We start from the raw sequence: 21,466 nt of genomic DNA, 5'->3' as shown, positions 1-21,466 counted from the left end.
GTGGTGTTAAGTGAATCAGTGATAAACTATAGATCTATTTCATCTCTGTCAATTTGGGATCCAGGACCATGATGTAGAGTTGTTATTTATTTTATGCATAGACTTTGCTCAGTGTATCATAGCTTGTGTTTTCACATTGCAGAACAGAAGAATTCCATAGCTTTACATTTCTGATCCATAATGTGTGAAATTTCAAAGGTTATGTTTCATGATACAAGTTTCAGAATGTAGAGTTGACATTTATGGAAAAAATAGAAATCTGGGACGATGTTGCTTAATGCAACCAAGTGTTACATGTCTTTGTTGTTAATAACTTAATTTTTAACATTCTCAGCATGTCATGCATTTAAGCTTGAATGAAAGTGTTTTTCTACATTAATGGTTTATCTGTGTGCTGCATTTTTTCATTCTGAGTTGAAAAGATGTGGGAAAGAAAAATAATAAAAAAAATCCAAAGCAGCAGTGAAATCAGAGCATAGAGCTTGACATTTTGCTTCTGGTTCTCTTTTGGGGATGTATTTTGCCCCTCTCTCCAGTTACCTTTTAGGTCATATTGTTTTCTTTCATTCCTTCTTCAAAGATGACTTTATGAGTTCTTACTGAAGATAGTCAACCATTTTGTCACATGGGTGAAGAAGTCTTTCCTGTGTTAAGATCAATTAAAATGATATTACTATTTTTAAAAGCATATAATGGTATGCATGAAACCTCCAACACACTGCAATATTCCAGGGACAGAAATTCTGTGAAAAATTGAAGGATACTTGTTCTTGTCACCTCTTTATTAAAAAACTGCTTGGAATTAGAAGTTCACTGTTAATTTCATGGTGTTTTTCTTTTGCCATCTGTCTTCAGAGTTTATGTTTTCTTAATTCTCATATTTTTATTTTATTTTGAGTTCTTCGGATGAGAGTGAATTGATAGGTTACTTAAAGATTTTAGCAATAAAAATAATTTCATTAAACAAAATAATTATGCCAAGCCCTGTATAATGACCATGGCAGTATTATTCAACAGATGGTCACAGGTTCATTTTTATGAATGGGAATATTGGGAATTCTTCATACTCATTATGTGCGAGAGATTCACAGATGTCCTTTGCAAATCTGCTTGTGAAAGGCTGGATGTAAGTATTGTATTTTGGTGGTACTGTTAAGAGAGCTTTTAATGGCTTGACTTGTATATCACATGAACTTTCATTTTTTTATCTTTTTTTTATTTTTTTGCTGTACAGTTAGGGTGGTAGTAATGTTTTACTTCAACAGTGATCAGTTCTAGGTATTTACAACTTGCAGCTTTTTTAACTCAAGAATGTAGCACAAAGTGATTGAATGCATTTGAAAGGTAAATATAGAGTCTCATTAAAGAAAAATATACTTAAAGTAAACTATCATATGCACTATATGTGTTTTTCTCTAAATTTCCGTGGAGAAAATGACATCTTACCATTTGTTAATATCATTGGCTGTTTCTTGCAGTTCTGTAGGAAGCCCAGCTAGGAGGTTGTATCTCTAATATGGATGAGATGCAAAAGGCACGTTGGTAAAAGAAGCCAGTGTAGTTTGTGTTAGTTACTGTTTTCATATCTACAGTGAAATCTGGAACTTGTTTTTGGTTTTTTTTGGAATAAGTTATAACATTTCTCATGTTCTTCAGTGCTAGTTACAAATTTGACTCATCTACTTTGTGCTTATTCCCATAACCAGAAGAACCAAAGCTAAAGATTTATTTTATCATGGTGACTAGGAAAGCACTAAATTAGCTTTGTGCACTAAAAGCTTAATATAGCAAAGCATTTGGTGCATGTTTTACTTGGAGTAATCTCATTGACTTCCCAGCTCAGTAGAATCAATCTTGGGATACAAGATTCTTGTCTTATCCTACAGTAGTCTTGTATCCTAAAATTAATATCCCTTAGGCTAAGTGTAGAGAAGTTATATATTTGTCCTCAGCAGAGACTGTACAGAGAGTGTCCTTGGTTTATACTTAACTCCTTCTGGTGTTTGGCTTTCCTTGTAGCTAGGTGTCAGTCAGCAGTTTCTCCTGCTGCTGGGTTGGTTCTAATGTTGTCTTGCAAAGACTTGTCTATCCAAAATTTCAGACCCTGCAGCTTCACATTCAAAGAAGAATTTAACACAAAATTGTGATTAGCTGGGCATAATATGTCCCACTAAACAGAATGTCTGCACAGAATCTCAGCCCTGCAAATCATATGTTATTTACTTGCTATTTTTGCACCTTCCTCTCATGCCTCATATCATTCCTTTGACAAATGAAAAGGAAGGCATAGGGAAGATTATTTTTCTAGTCTCAGTATACAGGGTAATTCATTGACACTTTGTATTAGAAGTTTTACTTGTATTTTAGTGTCCACGTGGTTTGTTGGTTTTTTTTTTTTTTGTTCTACAGCCTGTCTTTTAGGTGTATATAACTTTACTGTCAGTTTGAGCCATCCCATAGAGACTGATTTACATACTTCACTATGGGCCTAGTGTGCTAATCGGTTCCTTGAGTTTTGAAACTGGAGGAGATGGGGGACTGGCAGTGAAACAATTGACGTTAGGGAAAAAGAAACCCTGAAAAACAAATGTGTGTCCAAGGGAAATGGTGTCTTTAAGGTTTGTGCTTGACCCTCACGTATTGAGGAACTTAGCCTGTAGCTTGAGAAGTGGGCTATGCCTCAAAATAAATAGTTCTGGTAGCTACGTTTGTCTGCTTCCAACTGTGTTCCCTGGTTTTATGGCTGTGACTGTCCAGGGAGTGTCTTGCATTAGTGCTCTGTGAGCATGGGGTGGCTTGTACTTCTTGAAAATGCCAGATGAGTTGCGGAAATGTGTGTTTAAGGTCCACAAGGGGCCTTCCTGTAACACAAAAGAAGGTAAGTGGTGCACAAAGATTGGGTACCACTCCCCTCACTCCAGCAGCACGTGTGTCACCTGAGGTGTACAAATGCTGCCTGCCTGTCACTGGTGGAGGATACACTGTTGTTTACTTTCTCTCCTTTATGAGAGTTCAGTCTAAAGCATTGAAAATCAACTGTGAGGCTTTACAAAAAAATCTGCCTTTGTCACAGTGGCTGTATAAATCATTAAAATAGCATTTTCTTATGGATGCTGGCAACAAGGCTATGGACCCTTGGTAGAGGTGGAAATTGTCTTGGAATGTCAGAAGGAAGCTGGAGGAGAACATGGAGCATCATTTGGGCTCTAACCATTTGCCTAGGGAGGATGACACTGAGGATGGATATTTCTTTGCTTTGCTTTTCATCGGGCAAATAAGGCTGTGGGGCACAATGATACGAAGTTTGGGTTGTGGTTATATTGGTGTGTGGTTAGTGCAGACATTGCCTTTCTTTTCAGTTAATTTTTAGTGAACTGTTTGCTACTGTCTCAATGGTATTACTGTTAATTAAGGATCACCTGGTTTGACAGGACTGCACTGAGGATCATTTTTGGAAATGTGGGAAATTTTTCAGAAATGTTAACATTTTAGAATTTTCTGTCTGTGAGTCTGGCTATGCTTGCTCAAGACCAATATGTATTTTCTGTTTTAAAAATGTTTGAAGTACAGGCTGTTCTTTATGGCTTTCTGTTTGTTTCTTTGGTTCAGCACAGATCTGACCAGCTTCTTCTCTTTGTTTGCTTTCAAGTGTTCTAATTTGCTTTTTATTGCACAGTGCTTATGTGTCTTTTAAGAAGTACTATAAAAGGGGTTAATCGATGAAATAGCTTCTGTGTGGCTTGGTATATTTTGTGTTGTGTAGTGTGTTATTTAGAGGAATAGACCAATATCAATTTCTTTCTTTTTAGGTTGTTGGGTGTTTTTTTCTATTATTTAACTATGTGAACATTTTGGAAAGATATTACAGATTCATTAAAGTTACAGACTTAAACCTTGTAAGGCATCAGTCATTCATGCTCATAAACCTATAGGGATAATTCATATTAAATATGTTCCTTGTTCATATAGTATTACTCTAATAAATCCCCCTGAAGATCATAACACAAATCACAATTGTAAAAAGAGAGTGCACAGTAAGATTGGAGAATAATAGACAGGAGAATAGGAGAGATCTGTATTAAGCCCAGCCCATTCTGATTAATTCCAGAATTTTAATGCTTGCAGATGTATTAATTGGCAGGTATTCATATTTGTGTGTTTTAAGATCTTTTGAATGAGATATCATTTTCCATGTAAAATAGTCTGATGGCTATTTGCTATTTCTAATCTTTAAATATTTTGTATTACATTATCAACCCTGTATTCAATACATTTATGAAACACAAAGCACTCCCATTTTTAGAGATTTATTCGTGTATCATTTTTCCCCAGATTTGCCAGAACACCATCATGTTCGTGTTCTGAAGGTTAATGCCCAAAGTCAAACAGACAGAAGCCAAATGCTGCAAGGTTTCCAAGATTAGGACTGATTCCCTTCACGAAAATAAATGATTCCTGCCATGTTCAGTGATTTTGTGCAGCACTACTCACGGCTGAGTGAGTGCATCAATACTGTAGTCCTTACATGCTGTACATACTGATGACACTCCGTGTTAACTTGATTGACTGAGCAGTATACTGGAGACGATGCACCTGCGAGAGATGTGCAGACATATATATTTTTATTCTGGTTTTGAGGCATTTTGGTTTTACTTTTTTTTTTTTTGGAAGTCTTAGTTTCAGATTCCATGGGTTATCACATTGTGCTGTTAAGGTAGAGCAAACAGTTATGTGCTTCTTTGTTGTAAAAACTGGGTTGGAAAATGTTCTAAGGTGCATCTTCTTTCTCTTTATAAAAAAAGGAAAAAAACCCTGATTTTATATTTTAAAAAAAAATGACATAAAGAGGACAAGTGTGAAGTCTGGCAAGTCAGTAGCTATGTAAATTATGCTTATTTTAAAGAATTCAGTTTAATGGTAGAGAAATGTCTTGTGTAATTTACTTATAAGCATTATTTTTTGTTACAGTTCTATGTTTTGTTATCATTTTTGTAGGCTCTAAGACAACAGCAGAAAAGAAGAAATGGAGTCTCAATGATGGTAAACAAGACTGTTCCTCGTGTTGTTTTGACACCATTAAAGGTGTCTGATGAGCAGTCGGATTCACCTTCAGGTAAATAGCTAAAGGACCGTTTGCAAGATCAGCTCTAGTCACAGAACCTTCCTCTGAATCAGCTCTGTAGCATACAGAATTTGGAATTGCTAAAATAATATTTCCACTGGGTGGCTTTGTTTAACGTCTTTATTTCCTTATCAAATCTGATGTCTTGAGGATGAAGATTTTTCTTTAATAAAGGACTGAAGGCACACAGTAAAATGACAGTTGGTAATAGCAACAGCTTTAAAGGAATGCAAAGTAACATTTTGTTTGGCTCTGGAGCTCTAATGGAGGACCACATGCTGGTATTCAATGCCATAAAAAGGGGAGGAGGGGGGAAAAAAAGGCAAGCTTCTCTGTGAATGTGAATTTGTGTCTCAATTCTGCATTGCAATACTCGAATCCTTTTGTTAGCTTTTCTTGTTCTGATACCATGCTTATCACTGCAGCATAACCTTGACCTTTAGCTCTGGTGGTTAAGTTGCTTCATTTTAAGAGATTTCTGTGTCTATGTTTAACACAAACTGACAATTGTATTTCCAAGCATATCCCTTCTATAAATGTTTCTTCACAAAGAAATTATCTTTTTTCAGCTTTTGATTGCTTTGCTGCCCCATAACTTGAGGTTAAAATATTCTTAAGGGTACCTCTTGGGCATTATAGAACTATGTTATTTTTATTAGATCAGTGAACATTTTTATTGACTGCAGTGTTCAGTAAACTTAGGTTTTCAGCACTTAATTGATTTATTGAGCTTTTACTTCCATTTCCTCTGATGATAAAGAATCATATTGTTACCAGAAAGGTATATTGCCTTTCAGCAAGTAGATGTCAATTTTTTTAATCCTATTTCTGTTTTGTTTACGGTGGGGGGGTGCTGGAGGGATGTTGGTAAAAGTGCAAAAGCATCATGTTTGAGGGATTTTATTTTTTCTAAGGATCTGAATCTAAAAATGGTGAAGCAGATGGTTCTGATAAAGAGATGAAACATGGGCAAAAGTCTCCAACTGGAAAACAAACAAGCCAGCACTTAAAGAGGTTAAAAAAATCTGGTTTAGGTGAGTAGGAGTAAAATAAATATCTTACTTGTAATACTGATATTTTTCTAAACTCTGTGTTCTCTTTAAAAAATTTATTTTTCTGGTTTATCTGTCCCTTTTTCAAACTCAGCAGCTTACCCTCTCCTCTCTCAAGAAGACATCTTTCTGGCTACCTGGAAAATCCATGGTCTTTTTTTTTTCTCCCAGAATGATTTTCTGTAGTTGCTTTTTAAAGTCTGACAGACCTAAGCAACTGCAGGCAGAGAAGTGATTTAGCAATTAGGTTCTGATTGTCGTGTAAGGATTTTGTGGGAGATGGGGGCGGGGTGCAGCAGATATTCTTTCTTCATGGTAAATTTCCTTGCCATCTATTATGCATTTATTCCCAAAGATAATAGCATATTGGCTAACGTGCTTGCCCTATTAGAAGTTAACCTTCTCCTTCTTTCATTTGCATTATTTCATGTCATATAGAGATTTGACATATAATTTTTGGTTGATTCTCCTTCTTTGGATGATTTATTTCTTCAGTTGGATCTGTAATTATTTTCAAGCTACATCTCTTCAGAAAACTGTAGATAGAGTTTCTGGTTTTATTTTCAGTGGTTTTTTAGCAAGATTCATGGATGATGTTCTGTAATTAACAAAGAATTTTCTCTGAAGAGATGCTAAGAGTAAATTTGCAACTCCATGTGATAGGCAGATTTTCCTGCTCTGCATGAAATTTAATTGGAAAAGTTCCCTAGGGAGCATAAAATGTAGCATTCACTAAGAATCTTCTCTTGGCTAAAGTCAAGTTGAATAATGACATAACTGTTTCTTTATCTTTTCAAAGTCCTTTTTGCATTCAGCAGACTGCTGAATCATTTAGAGAAGTATTTGCGATGCGGCCATGTTGGAAAAGTTAGCAAACAAGCTCTTTGTAGTGGCTATTATCTTATGCCTCTCTTTGTGGTGATAAGATTGTTCTTCTTTATTAATCATCGAGCCTAGTCCTATTTTTATGTATAATCATCCTGTAAAATCCAAGGTACTTTACTTCCAAAATACCATAGGTGAGTTTTTAAATATGCTATTGCCAGTTCCTGGCAAACTGTTTCCCATAAGCTGTATTGTATCCCAGCCTCCCATGAAAGTGCACTTTGGTTTCATACGTGATCTTTCTGCAGATTATTAATCAGTTCCATATGGATAGCTAATTCTTTATGTTGATCCAATGGCATTATTCAAAACTGACAATACTCCTTCAGTATTACAGCTTTTGCTATGCAAAGTTATGTTTAACTTTAGATGATTTCCTGTAACTTTTCTCTACATTTAAGACTGAGATACATAATTTCAAGTCCTTCCTCCCCATCTCCAGATATTACATCAATTGTTACCTGATGATATGAAATGTAGAGTGAATTAATTGGGTTTTTTATGGATTTCAGAAAAAAAATCCACTGGCTTTTTGCGACACTACACATGGAATGCAGGGCATTTTGTAAAGTTTTAAGGGTCACTGTTCTTGTACCTGCTGAAATGTATCTCTTATGGCATAAAATTTCTTGGGATGCTAAAGGAACAGTTTTTGAGCATCTTTGAGAATAGGTGCAGCATCCTGTATAGTGCACAATTCAGTTCCAGATACTCACTGATCTGCCCAACATTCACTACGTGCTGTGTTTGGTAGACTTTCTGAGCTCTGATTAAATATGATGAGTTTTTTCCCCTTTTCGTTAACAGATTCTGCCAAATATGTGATTTCTGTCCTTTTCCTGTTTTCATTTTTATACTTTGATTTAGAACCATGGTGATCCCATCTCTTCATAGTTACTCCTCTGTTTTGGAGACTAATCTCTTTTTTTTTTTTAAGACTGCAAGCCTGAGTTTCTCATCTTACAGGTTCTATTTCTGATCTGGACAGTGATACCCCTGAACCCTGATAGCAGCTATATAAGGATTCAAAATGTCTTTCTCTGTGGAAAACAACATAAAAAACATTGGCATGTGTTTTGTCATAAACTCCTCTCAGATTTATGATTAGTGATGAAGTAGTGGCATAATTCCATGCTCCCCCCAAACACTTCACTAAATCCGATTACAAACTTGAGATCTGCTGAATTAGCCATAGGAAGGGTGCAGGAGAGAGAATTTGTTGTTGTTCTGAACTGATTTTGAGGGTTTTTTTAAAATATGATTATGCTGGGCATCCACAGTTTGCTACTGGCCTAGAAATAATACACATATTTCTTCCGCAAGTTGATAAAACCTCCACAGTAGTCTGTAAGTGGTAGCAGGTCAAATAAATAAGAAAATGTGTGACCCAGGCACATAGAGTTAGGTTTCACTTTCTGGCTTGGACATTTCATGCTATTAAAATACCTGCCACTCAAAGATGCTACTGACTTTGCAGCCATATAACTTGTTTTAGTTTGGATTATCTCTATGTCTTTCCATAGGATATGAAACATTAGCTGGCGAAAATGTTGCTCTAATTTGGAGTCACTTAGAAGATGGAGATATGTGTTTTGTATTTATTAAAGAATAGAATATACATACAGGCAATAAAATTGGATATATCATACTACTTGTGTTATGCTTGTGTTCTTTTTGCATATATATTTAGTGGGTGGAACAGATGGTGAGGACAGTTTATTGTGGTGCATTCATGAAAATGAGCACTTCTTCCGTGCAGTTGTCCTGTGTAACAGGGCACTCATTTGTAATGGAGTCTCTGCTGTACTGAAATACAGTGTGTTGGAAATACATGTTGGAAAAGGTTATCCTGTGCTGGGTACCCAGTGCCTGGTCTCATTCAGTTAGTATTGTCTGCTGAAAAATTAAAGGAAATTGCAAGAATGTTTGTGGGAGGCCGTGACTGAAAAGGAGCTTTTAGAATTTACAAATCTGCGTTTTCTTTCATTTGTACATTTTGTGGGTGGTGATATAGCCTTTCAGGAAAGAGACCACCACAGATCTTCCAAGAAATCTAACACATACTTGCATTCTTTTTATTAATGTTACTATTAAGTAGCTTGTAGCATTTGAGACATTACTAATAATCAGTGTGCCTAAATTCCCCCATTTGTAAAACATCCATTCCTCACTAACGTGTCAGTTGTAATCTTTGTTGAGAGGTCCTGTGTTAATGCCAAGTGCCATCATTGCTCATAGCAGTAGAATAGTCTTTCACTTGTTTTTTAAGAGATTCTGCTGGAGTTTGTGTATTTTCTAGTTAAGACCTGTTTTGTTGCATCTTTGAAATATTGGAAAGTGCAACAGATCAAAACCTGAAGGCGTTTCCTGGGAGGGGTAGAAGCTTTTGAGTTTTTCCAGACACTTGGACTCCACTTTTTCCTTCGCCCCATTGCGTATCATAATATGTTAAGAATGAAAGGATTTAAAAGGATTGTAGCAATGTGTGTATATATATATATATATCTACACACACACACCTTGAAGCAAGTAGCAGTAGTTGCTCTTTAAGAAGCTTTAAAAAGCATCTTCTAAATATTATCCTAGAAATAATAACAAAATCAGACATCATAATAATAGGGCAAAATCATATATACACCTGTCATTCCTGACAGGTATTTGTCTAAAATATTCTTAATGATTTCCACTGATGGAGACTGTATTGTCTCCCTTTTTATCTAATCAAGTGTCTCCTTTTCCTTGGTGGTTAAACGCTTTCTTTTCCCAGTATTTTAACAGATATATTTCTTACTGTGCAAGAGTTTAAGCTCATTGCCTTTGCTATCCACTGTGTACAGTAAGAAGACATTATTCTGTACCCCTGTGCATCAGGTATATATGTATTTCACCTTCCTTCTGCTGAGTCTTTATCTTATTCCTGGGTTTGTTCTGTTCCTCACAGACCATTTTCAAAACCTCTCATAATTCCCACTGCCTTCTGTGTGTTGATCATTTTAGATCATCAGTTCTTGTGAAAATTCTGAAAAATTCATGTTTTCAGACTCTGTTTTAACACATTAAATATTCTCATCTCTTTGATCACTGTCTATTCATACAGGTTGTTTTTAGCAGGTGCTATGGGACACTGCGGATGTGGAGAATGGCAAAAGAGAAGCTGTCCATAATGATTGATTCACATCAGCCTCGTCAGGCGACCTTTTGCTTGAAAATAGATGCTTATAATTATTGTTGATGACATGACAGGATTATTTTCTACTGTTGAGTTGGTCTCTTGAGCTGAAAGTATGAATATGTCAGCTGTGATGCTGACTGAAACATGGATCCTGTAGGAGCTCAAGAGACAAATCCAGGGAATATAAAAGAAGCTGTTAAGACACCTAGAAAAGGTTGTGTTACCCTTCTCAGAGTACCAGTTCTCTGGAGCTTGCTATATTATACAATAAAAGCTAAAAACTTGTTCTTACTCTCTTCCTTTATTTATGTTTAAAGTTATTTCTGTTTATTTACTCCAGGACATTTGAAATGGACCAAAGCTGAGGATATTGACATAGAAACACCAGGATCTATTCTAGTGAACACTAACCTGAGGGCTTTAATAAATAAACACACCTTTGCTTCTTTACCTCAGCATTTTCAACAATACCTCCTGCTTTTGCTTCCAGAAGTAGACAGGCAGGTAAGTAGCATCATGCAATGTTTCTTTCTTTAATGCGACTTTTTATGGTGTGTTTTTATAGGCTGATTTGATTGACTAGGAATTGTTCCAGGAAAGAATAAGGAGAAAGTTTCCATACTCTCTTAGGTAAAACTGTTAGATGTGGAATGACTGTAAAGTTTATCTTTAAGCGTCAACCACCTCCTGCTTCTTTTCTTCCTGAAAACTCTGCAACTCCCTGATTTGCCTAAATGGAAACTGGCCAGCAGATCTTCCAAACTTGCCAAATCTCTTAATTAGCTTTTTTACCTATGGTGTTGAAGATAGACTTCTCATTTTCAAGACTTTATTGACGTTGAGTCTCTTTTCACCTGTTATCTTCCTTGGCACTCTGTCAGTAATGTCCAGGTCAATATTAGTTCTGTTAGGTTCTTCTCATCCTCCTCACCTTTTATGCAGGCGTGTGTGTGCTCTCTCGGCCCCAGTGCACTGAATCCATTAATTCACACCTTTTGTAAGGAATTTCTTCTCCAGAGCTTATGACTGTTGGCTCATACAGGTCGTTAATCAGTTCTGTTGAGGAGAATGATTTGGAGAATTAACAGGCTGGAAATAAAATTTCAATTTCATGATCTTTCCTACAATGTTTGTCCTTCCTGCATTTGTGGGTCACATTACAGGGTTTCTTAGAGCAAGAAAAAAAGGCTTTCCAGCATGTATAATTGTTAAAATAGCAAAGAGAGCACAAAACCATTTTATTTACTCACTTGCCTCACTTAGGGATTTAAACAGTCTTACCAGTTTCAGTGGGGAATACTCATGTACTTAATTCAGACTCATTAACTTACCCAAATAGAGAATTATATTTTTAGCAGATGGTCAGTATCCCTCTTTTTATGTAATAACAGAGAATACAGGTCACTTAAATGACTAATTAAAACCTTCATCTTAAATCAGTATTTCATTTCAGTATTGCAGGTTTCATTCTTAAACTGTTAGTAGTTAGCCTACCACCAAGGCAGGCGAAAGCAGTGCAATATGAGACCAAAAGAGGAACATGTATTGATGTATTGATGTACATTTACTCAGCCTCTTATCAAATTAGATACTGTATGATCTGGACTGTAATTATGCACTTAATAACAGAATGTTTGAGAAGGAACATTAAAACCAGAGCCATAGGAGAAACGATGTAAATGTATTTATTCTCAAGCTCCAACAGTGCAGTCAAAATCAGTATTGACAAATTTTGAGAGAACTTTTTTCTCTGCTGTGAAACAGATTTTAACCTAGTGCCCAGGAATTATTTTCCTGATAGTTTTGGTTCTTTTGTTCTTTTTCTAGTTAATTCATCAGAAGAGATTAAAAAAAAAATAATTACTAGGTGAAGTCATGTTTTCTCTCCACCCATCAAAAATCCCAGTGATCCGAAATTGCATTTCAAGTACAGTTTTTCCTTTAAAATTTATTTTTAAAAATAGAGACTCTAGAACTCACAAGCCCCTTACCTTCTTATCAGTGTTCTTACAGCAGAGGTTTTTGGCAAGAAAATCAAGAGAATATTTGTTGAGTTTAAACATTCCTCACTAGTTAAAAGCAATGCATTTCTTTTTAATTTTTATTTTAGAAAGCATTCATATAATGTATATAATATGTTATTGCGGAGGCCCAACACTACATAATTGGACAGTGTTACTTTGCAAGCAAACTAATCATAAAAAGCAGTTGTGATGAGACATTTTCAGGTGTCCTCCTGTCTGTCATCTCCTCAGAGCATTCTGTTGGTTTATGTAGCATACCATGTTTTCACGTGCATTTGGAAGGCAGGAGTCACCATTCATCTCTGGAAATTTAATGGAAATGTTTGGCCTCTAAGAGTGATAGTTTGAAAATTGTTTTCTGGTGGAGAATGGAATAGCCCTGAACCCTCACTTTGTAGAAGTCTTATTAGAGAAAGAAATGCATCTCTTAATATCTGAGAATATGCTCTTGGCTATGGCTTAAGAGTGGCATCCCAGATACAGACTGAGGAAAGCAATTGAACTGTTCTTTTGTTTCCTGTGACAAGTGGAAAATGCCAATGTAGTGTTCAAGAATAAAGTGAGAAGGAGAGGGTATTCTAGCCTGGGAACTCTGGTAGAAGTCTCTGCTGTTGGTCACTCTGACTGGACAAGGCAAGGGTATTCAGTTTTCCTCTTTTATTTCTACTGTCTAAATCAAATGGAGCATCAGGCAAGCAAAAACAGTGCAAAACTGTTCTTTGAGTTAGCTGCCCATCTCTGGGAAAATCTTCAGTTTCATTGCTTTTTATTGTCCTTTTCTTGTTTTGTCTGAGAATTCTTATTTCTGCTCCTCTGGCTCTGAAGTGTTTCCTCCCTGTGTGCTGCTCTGCAGTTGGCTGCTGTTGTCTTCCCCAGAGAAAGCTACATTTCTGTGTTGTCATGTGGATATAGTATGTGAAGTACTGTAATAAATGGCACTATAAAAATGTAATAGAGTTATGCTATTTGTGTATATATAGTGATCTGTGAAATAAATTACTAATGAAGTGCAGTCTCATTTAGGCTTTATTACTGCTCCACATAGAAAAACCCTATGATGAATGATTCTTTGTCATTTCTGTCATAAACACCATTTTTCTGGGTGGTATAACTCCTCCTCCTTAAATAGTACTGAGCCGAAACTTGTCATGCATGTGTCAGTTTGAATAAGCATTTTTAGAAACCATTAGTTAAGGAAGTTGAGGTTTTCTATTTTTTTGTGTGGAAGTGTTTATTATAAATAAATGACTTCTGTCTCAACCCTGGTGAGTCTAATGTGTTAAAAAAAGTTCAGGGCCAAGTTAGGGGCTTACTGGGATGTGTTTTCTGGGCTTTCTTTTGTTTTCAAGTTTTGTGGTTGCTATCAGGGAGCCATTGGAGTCCATGGAACAAAAAGCCTTAGAAAAGATGTCTCAGAATGGAAGAAGTTGAGAACAACTCTGCTGATGTTGGTGCTGTCATTTTTTTGACAAAGAGGAACTGCAAGATCATTGCCTTTTTTTTTCCTTGGGAAAACATAAATTCATTCATTATTCACAATTGAAATTGATTTCAGCTTGTATATTAGTTTATATTCTATTTGAGTAGCAATGAGGCTTGTGTGTAACTTTCTGTTTTCAAAATGCCTGTAAAAGAAATTGGAGAAAGTTGGCAGTTATGGTAGATACATTTTATTGAGGATTTTATTTGTTTTCATTTGGATTCAGATTGAATTAGTATGTAAACATTGTTCAAATCATAGAATCGTAGAACATCCTGAGTTGGAAGGGACCCACGAGGATCGAGTCCAGGCACAGGACAGCCCCAAGAATCACACCATGTGCCTGAGGTCCAAACACTTCTTGATCTCTGGATGGCTTGGTGCTGTGACCACTTCCCTGGGGAGTCTCTACCAAGGTCCAACCACTCTCTGGGTGGAGAATCTTTCCCTAATATCCAACCTAAACCTTCCTTGACACAGCTTCGTGCTGTTCTGTTGGGTACTGTCACTGGTCACTGGAGAGAAAAGCTCAGTGCCTGATAAGCAGCCATGTCCTAGACTTGTCTGTTTAGCAGACTAGTCCAAAATCTTGCGTCACTGGATACTGGGAACCTCATGACTGAAATTTGAACATCCAGATTTTCAGCTCTTTTTTGATCTATATGGACTCAAAGACTCAAAAACCTTGAAGCTCAGCTGATACAGAAGCCTATTGGGTAATCCCACAGGAGACCGAGGTGACTGAGCTGTAAATATAGAAAAAATGCAGGTATAGAAACTACATGGAAAGCAAAGTCTCTCCACAAAAGATTTCAGTTGTCACAAGTTCCAGCAAAGTATTTTTCTGCTCTAATTAGAACATTCTACAGTTAAAGAACAATGGAATTTTCATCAAATACCTGCTTCTAACATTGATACATAAAGCAGTAGTTACATGTAACAGAAGCCTTCTTGACCACATCTCAGCAAATACTCATCTTCAAAGCAGGAAGTTTGTCTCTGTATCTAGATTGATATACAATATCAATACCTCTTTAAATATTAATTAAACAACATATATTGTGCAAGGATGAAGTAACAGGTCTGTACAACAGGTTGCTGAAGGGGAATGGCAATATCGTGTCTACACCTGCTTTCCTGGTTGGTGCTAATGGGAAGTCAAATTCCTGCTATTGTCACTGGAGTATGGGCAAAAGGAAGGGAAAAACACCCATCTAGTAAGCTTCCAGAAAGAGAAGTACTGCCTCATCTGAATAGTAGCAGAAAGCTGAAATTATTTTACTAATCCTTAGAGAGCTAAAGAAAATGTTCTTTCCTGAATGCTGTGAAAAAAATGTGTCTTTCCAGACTCTACAAATGCTTAACACAATTTCTTATCTTTGAGAATTTAAGTCCCTGTTCTGTATTTTCTATTCTGGTAATACTGGGATCTTCTGAGCCTCTTGTGATTTGCACCTGCCCTGCCCTTTCACATAGGATGGGAATTTCTTCCTACAAAAACACTTCAAAACCTCCTCGGACATGCGTGTTAGGTGGCAGTGCCATTTTATCTGACCACACCTATTCAGGAAGAGTATTTAAAACACTAGAGGAAATTCTAGTAATACTTACATTTTGTCCTAGCTTTACTTGTTTAATGAAAGAAATTTAGCAATATTTTACCTACAGTTTATAGATAGTCAAGTTAGTTACTTAAATTAAAAACTTCAATATTATTAAGGAATTACTTAAGCCATGTAGTATTCCATAAACGTCTGTGAATATTTCAAGTTTGTAGTAAGTCAGTCTACTAAAAAGAAAAGCATGATATACAAATCAAAGGATTCTAAAATAGGTCAAACACCACCTTAATCTCTTTCTGTTAATTTCTAAATCAGTGAATCCCAAAATAATTACTCTCTTTTGGTTCAGTGCCAGTATTGCCATGCCATAACATCACAACATCCTTTTATTTTAAGGTTGGCGCAGGTTCTGTGTTTCCATCTTGGCCTGTTCAGTTTAGGTTGGTGCTTGCAATCCCAGTTTAATTCTGTCACTTTGCAAAGATTCCCTCTCACCTTACATTGAAAAAAGGTACAGGGTGATGTCAGTTAGTGATATACTGTGTTCTGTCTAAAAGAGTAGGAAGTAATTTTGGGGAGGTTATCTACAGAATTCCACTTCAAAGCCTCTTTGCTTTCATGTAGTATGAATCAGCTTAATATCGTTCCTACCATTTGAGCAATGATGGCAAAAGGTAACCATTGTTTTCGGTGTGCACAAATTACTCATACTCCCAAGCACATCAGTTTGAATTCTACAGTGGAGAGCGGGTAATGAATAATACAAAATATTCTTGTGTTTGTAAAAGACAAGGTCTGGTATCTGACATTCTGAACACTCAGTATTTAGTATCTCACTGTATATTAGTTTTATATTAAAAGAGAGTAAGCGAAGCTTGATTTTCATGGTTCCTTTCCTGTAGCAATGTAACCATCTTCCTGTTTGCTTTGTTAACTTCATCAGTGCTTGAGGATTATATTTGCCATTGGTCTTTACCATAATTTCCTTTATAAAAGGACCAACTGTAGAAATAAGTGCTGCGTATATTATGTGCTCCCAGGTTTATTTTATGTTTCTATCCATGGAATTATTGTGTAGCAGTAGCTAATGGTTACCTTATCTTACTTAGCTGGCTTTTCTGCTAATACTACAACCTTTTATCTGTGTCCTTTTCAATTCTCTATCATCAGTAGCTTTTAAATATTTATTATTATGTTCCTGTAAATGTTTGAGTTTTACACTGAAATAGTTTTAAGATTATGACAAAAGCAATTAGTTCAGAGGAGAACATTTGCAGTTGAAGGTTAAATGCAACATATGTCTTCTGCACCTAAGCATATTTAAAAAGCTGTTAAATTGGCACCCCTGTGTGTGCAGTAACTGAAGGTCATTTTATGTCACATTTCTCCCTTTAACTGACATTTTTTTCCTTTGGTTTTACTGGTTAATGTGGACAGCGTGGTGTCATTGTAATGTGCTTTATTTCTACAGCTTTATTAAGGTAGTTTTAATGTAGGTATCTTATAGACTAGATGATAAAATTCCAAAGCATTTAAACTGCCTTTTCAATAAGATTCTGGGGCTCTGATTCTTGAGCTGAGCTAGCCAAGGGTGTTCAGACAGGTTTACTACCCTCAGCTGGCCCTGCTGTCCTTGTGTGGCAAGTTAATACCCTTTTTCCTAACACAGCTGTGTGGATGGTGTATGTGCACATTTCACAGTCATGCGTTTATGACAAATATCAGTTTCACTTTACATGAGTTGAAAGCTGAAAGGATTTTACTTCAAAATTCTGATTGTCTTTAGCTACACAAATATTCTTTTAGCTTCCCTAGGCAGTCCAGTAAGGAAAGCTCACTGCAATTGCATTGCAATCTGGCTGCTCTGATTGATGTGGTAATGGAATTCTTGTTTGCTTGTTTGCAGTAATCCCTAGAGGTCCCCCTCAGTATCAGTATGTCTACATATGTGAATACTAAGCTTTACATTTTTGTTTAAGTGTCATATTTTTGTATGTCTGCTAGCTTGGTCACTGTATTTCAGAAGTGTGAATCAGTGTTTTCCACCATGCCGCATCCATGTTGTGGAAGTTCATGTTTGATTTCTGAAGCCCTAGTTACAAGCTGTTGTCACACTTAAGGCATGTCTTAACCTTTACAAACAAATTTTGCCGAGGTGTTAGCAGAACTGTTGCATTTGCTTTTGTCTGTAGCGAGGCTCAAGTCAGTTGGAACATCTAGTAGGACAGAGCAATGGTGCTGTGCCCACTGAAAGCTAAAAATACAAGAGCCACAGCCATCTCTGCAGCATCCTATTCCATAAGTCCTTCTGATGCTTGAGGGGCCCTGCAGTCAAGGTTGTTCTTCCGATGCAAACTAGTAAAGCTTTTGTTCCCCTCTCCTTCTCTCCAAGTGAGTTTTATAAAGTACGGTGCACAGCTGTTAGTGCTTAAAAAAAAAGACGACCTTGAATGCAATGCAAGTTTCATTTATGTTTGACAGAATTATTAGGACTTTAACAAGAGAACTGATAAAACACCTTTGTTCCAGTGGGAAAGTACTTACATAAGTGCCTTTTTAAAAGACTGTTCTAGGAGCTATGTTTCGAGAGTTTAACTAATATGTGGACATAAATGGTAAATTATATGGACACAAGGGACTGACGTGCTTCAAGTTATGTAGGTATTAAGGGTTCATTGCAGTGCTGCAGTGTGTAGTGTTTCAACTGTTCCGCCCTAACAAAGTACTAATAATTGAGTGATATGAATTGGTCTGCAGTGCCTCCAGTGTTGCCACTGTAGGGCTGCACTGGAATTAGATTTCTTACAGTTCTGAATCTGAAGACAGCCAAGGACTTGAAACAGGATATTGGATGCAGGTGCAGCAAAAGGAAGATCAAGACGTGATCCACCTATGCCTCTGCACCAATCTCTCTTCACCCTTGCTCTCACCCTCTCTCTGCCTCTCCCCTCTGTCGTTATCCCCTCCTCTTTCCCCCTTTTCCATTATATTTGTTTTGCTTAAATAAAAAAGGGAAAAAGAAGCTGAGCCTTTTTTCCTAATTATTTCAGAAAATTACTGTTCTTTGTCTTTGAATTATTTAAACTCAAATTTCCCTTAGCTTGTTTTCATGATAAGGGCATGCAGCCATTTTTTTGCATAGAAGGGTAGTGTTTTCTAATGCCTAGAGAAAAGGGATTGACTGCAGGATTTTCATTTATGACACTCATCAAAAATGACTGACTAATTTTAGATGCTTCCATGTAACTTCCTCTCACCTTCTGCTTTTCAGGCTCAAAGGTCTATGTCGTTCATTTTTATTAAAAGTTAGCCGAATAGACCCTGACTGCTTACATCCCTTTTTCTGTACCTTCCCCAGCCTATGAACATTCTTGGATAATTTAATAATGTTTTACTTTCTCATAATTTCCAGTCATCTTTTTTTTAAACAAGTTCCATAGATGCTTGTCTTGATCACAATCCATATATGTTTTTCTATTTTGTTTTTGAGGTTTTTTTACCCCAAGGTAAAAAGGCCTATGTGCCTTTTCTGGTACTTTATGAATGTTTGCTGTTTGCGTTGTATTCTGACATGCTTGGGATCAGGACTTATATGAAGGATCTATGAGAAAGAAGATTTTTAATTGTTATTCCAAGAATTTGAATGCACTTAGAAGGTGCTGTTTGCTGCATGTTCTGATTTTCCTTCTATATTTCTTGGATTTTGCTTCATTTTAAAACATGCTTTATCTTTTCATTTTGTCAGATTTATTACACGCCTTAAATTCTTCATTTAATTTCTTGCATCTGAGCTCAAACAGATTGGATTCTATTGTCTTTTTTGACACTACAGTGTATTGGAACGAATATAGCTATCCCACTTGTCTTCTTGATTTAGATAAGGTCTAAATTAACAAGTCACATTTCATTTTGAAAACATATGTTTGCAATTCTTCAGTCTTACTCGGCATATTTCCCACTTTAGTGAAGATGGAAAACGTCTTTGGTTTTTTCTCTAAAAGATCCTTCTTCGTTTTCTCTTCTTGTCTTTAGCAATTATTCCTATAGTAGTAGATATTTTCTTTTTCATCCTTTGATGTTTAACTTCTGAGTTTAGTCTGGTTATTTTTTAAAGGACCAAAGCAATACTCAGAATTACTTTCACCATCTGTCTTCATTTCATATTTGAAGACAAACTGTTAATGTTATGTTGATGATCAGTTGGGAATGATGAGAGCTTTTCCTATAAGGACTGATAACCTCCTAATCAGAACTAAATAAAATTGGGCATTTTCTGGGACAGGTTATACTTTAACTGTGAAACGGTGAGACCCATGGAAAAGAGCTGAATATGAACACTCAGGTTGTATTACATCAGAATTGCTGTGAAAGCCACAGTGTGAGTTGGTATCTTTCCATGTCACCTACCCAAAGCAGAATTTGTGGCGACTGAGTTTATTGTTCTGGCAGCAATTCTTAAGTCAGACCCATGTATTGCTGTCTGCTGTATTCTGTAGCGTTAGATATATCTCTTACCATTCATTTACTTCTCATTGTTACTGTAACTATTTTGTGTTCACAACAGCAAAAGGGTCCTGATAATTGCACCTTGTCAGAAGCATTTTCCTTATACACCTATTTATATACTTTCTACTCAGAAACTCTTCCATTGTTTTCTTTGGTAAGTCTTTTAAGAAAAGGTAGATTTTTCGTCAGTCATTGCACTGTGTGTAAATGTCTGCATGCATTTTTCTGTTTGAGATGAGTGTTCCTTATCTTCAGGCAAAGAAACAGTTGCTATCCTTTTGTCTCTGTGGGTTTTTGCAAGTTCTGTCTGTTTTTTTTTTAAATATTCTGTGTTTTTGACTGCATTACTTCTTCCACATTCCTACCATCTGTGTTCTCAAGACCTGAAATCGTCAATGTTTTGTATTAAACTTGGTAATTACTAAGTCCTTAACTATTCATTCCTCTCCTTTTTTTGCTTTTCTCCAATTACACTCCAGTTACAAAGGCACAATTACACTGTGCCTTTCTCTGCACGTTTCTTTTTCCTTTTATGTATATCAGAACCGCTGACAAGCCTTTGCCTCTCTTGAGACAGAAGACAGGCCAAGAAGAAAAGGGGAGTGGTTGTTGCCCTCAAGGGAATCAGCATATGTGTATGGACCTCTTCTATAAGGTGGATTACAGTCTGGTTCAGATCTTAGTGGTCAGGGTCAAAGAAGAGGTGAGTGGCATGAATGCCATTGTGATGGGAGTTTTACAGACCATCCAATCTAACTCAGCACTGGTAAGACCACACCTAGAGCACCTTTTCCAGGTCTAGGATTTAGCCTACAGAAAAGAAGGATCAGGGGCTGTCTTACGAATGTGTATAAATACCTGAAGAAAGGATGTGACAGCACCAGAGGCAATGGGCACAAACCAAAAGACAGGAGGTTCCATATGGACATAGGGTAAAACTATTTTTAGTAAGGGCACAGGCTACCTAGAGAGGTTGTGGGTTCTCCATCCTTGGACATATTAAAAACTAACTGATTTTTATTCCCATCTGAAGTGTATTATTAGAGTTCAGTAACACAGACATGTTAGTACTTTCAGTGCAATTCTTTCAGGTCTTGGAGATTAATGAAAGGCCTGTGCTTTAACTTTAGGTTATCTGTCACACCTACAGGTACCTCCTGTGGCCTCTTGAGCTCTGTATTTTTGTGGCCATTTCCCTTACCGTGTGAGGTTTACCCAAGAGTTCAGAAGTAATCCGGTATTGAGGAGTTCTATATAAGGCAGTCTAAGCTAGACATTGAAGCTCAATGATGGCAGTGGGGCTGCTCATGTGCCACCTGGAGTATTGTGTCCAACTCTGGACACTCCAACATAAGAATGATGTCGACCTGTTGGAACAAGTCCAGATTAGGACTATGAAGATAATCAGAGTAATGGAGCACCTCTCCTCTGAAGACAGGCTGAGACAGTTGGAGTTGCTCATCCTGGAGAAGAGAAGGCTCTGAGGGGACCTTAGATCAGCCTTCCAGTACTTAAAGGGGAGCTACAAGAGAGCTGGAGAGAGACTTTTTAAAAGTATGAGGGGGAATGGCTTCAAACTGAAAAGGGGTAGGTTTAGATTAGGTAGTAGCTTACATATTAGGAAGAAATTCTTCACTATGAGGATGGTGAGTCACTGAAATAG

At 36.7% G+C, this 21,466-nt stretch overlaps 1 protein-coding gene across 5 annotated transcripts in view; it reads left to right on the top strand.

Annotated features, from left to right (window-relative positions):
- Nucleotides 1–21,466, top strand: part of ASXL3 (ASXL transcriptional regulator 3) — a 129,287-nt gene that overhangs the window by 75,642 nt on the left and 32,179 nt on the right. For 4 of the 5 annotated variants that reach the window (XM_027674466.1, XM_027674474.1, XM_027674495.1 and 1 more), the window contains 3 exons: nucleotides 4,996–5,113; nucleotides 6,037–6,156; nucleotides 10,572–10,735. In XM_027674466.1, coding sequence (XP_027530267.1) covers nucleotides 4,996–5,113; nucleotides 6,037–6,156; nucleotides 10,572–10,735 — 402 coding nt within the window. Of the gene's footprint in view, nucleotides 1–1,054; nucleotides 1,127–4,995; nucleotides 5,114–6,036; nucleotides 6,157–10,571; nucleotides 10,736–21,466 lie in introns of those variants that run through there. The other variant, XM_027674505.1, reaches the window with a different exon arrangement.

This window comes from Neopelma chrysocephalum, unplaced genomic scaffold (assembly GCF_003984885.1).
Source record: "Neopelma chrysocephalum unplaced genomic scaffold, ASM398488v2 Primary Assembly neopelma1_22, whole genome shotgun sequence".
NCBI classification, from domain to species: domain Eukaryota; kingdom Metazoa; phylum Chordata; class Aves; order Passeriformes; family Pipridae; genus Neopelma; species Neopelma chrysocephalum.
Note: the sequence above shows the minus strand (reverse complement) of the source record. Positions and strands in the feature narration are given on the sequence as shown.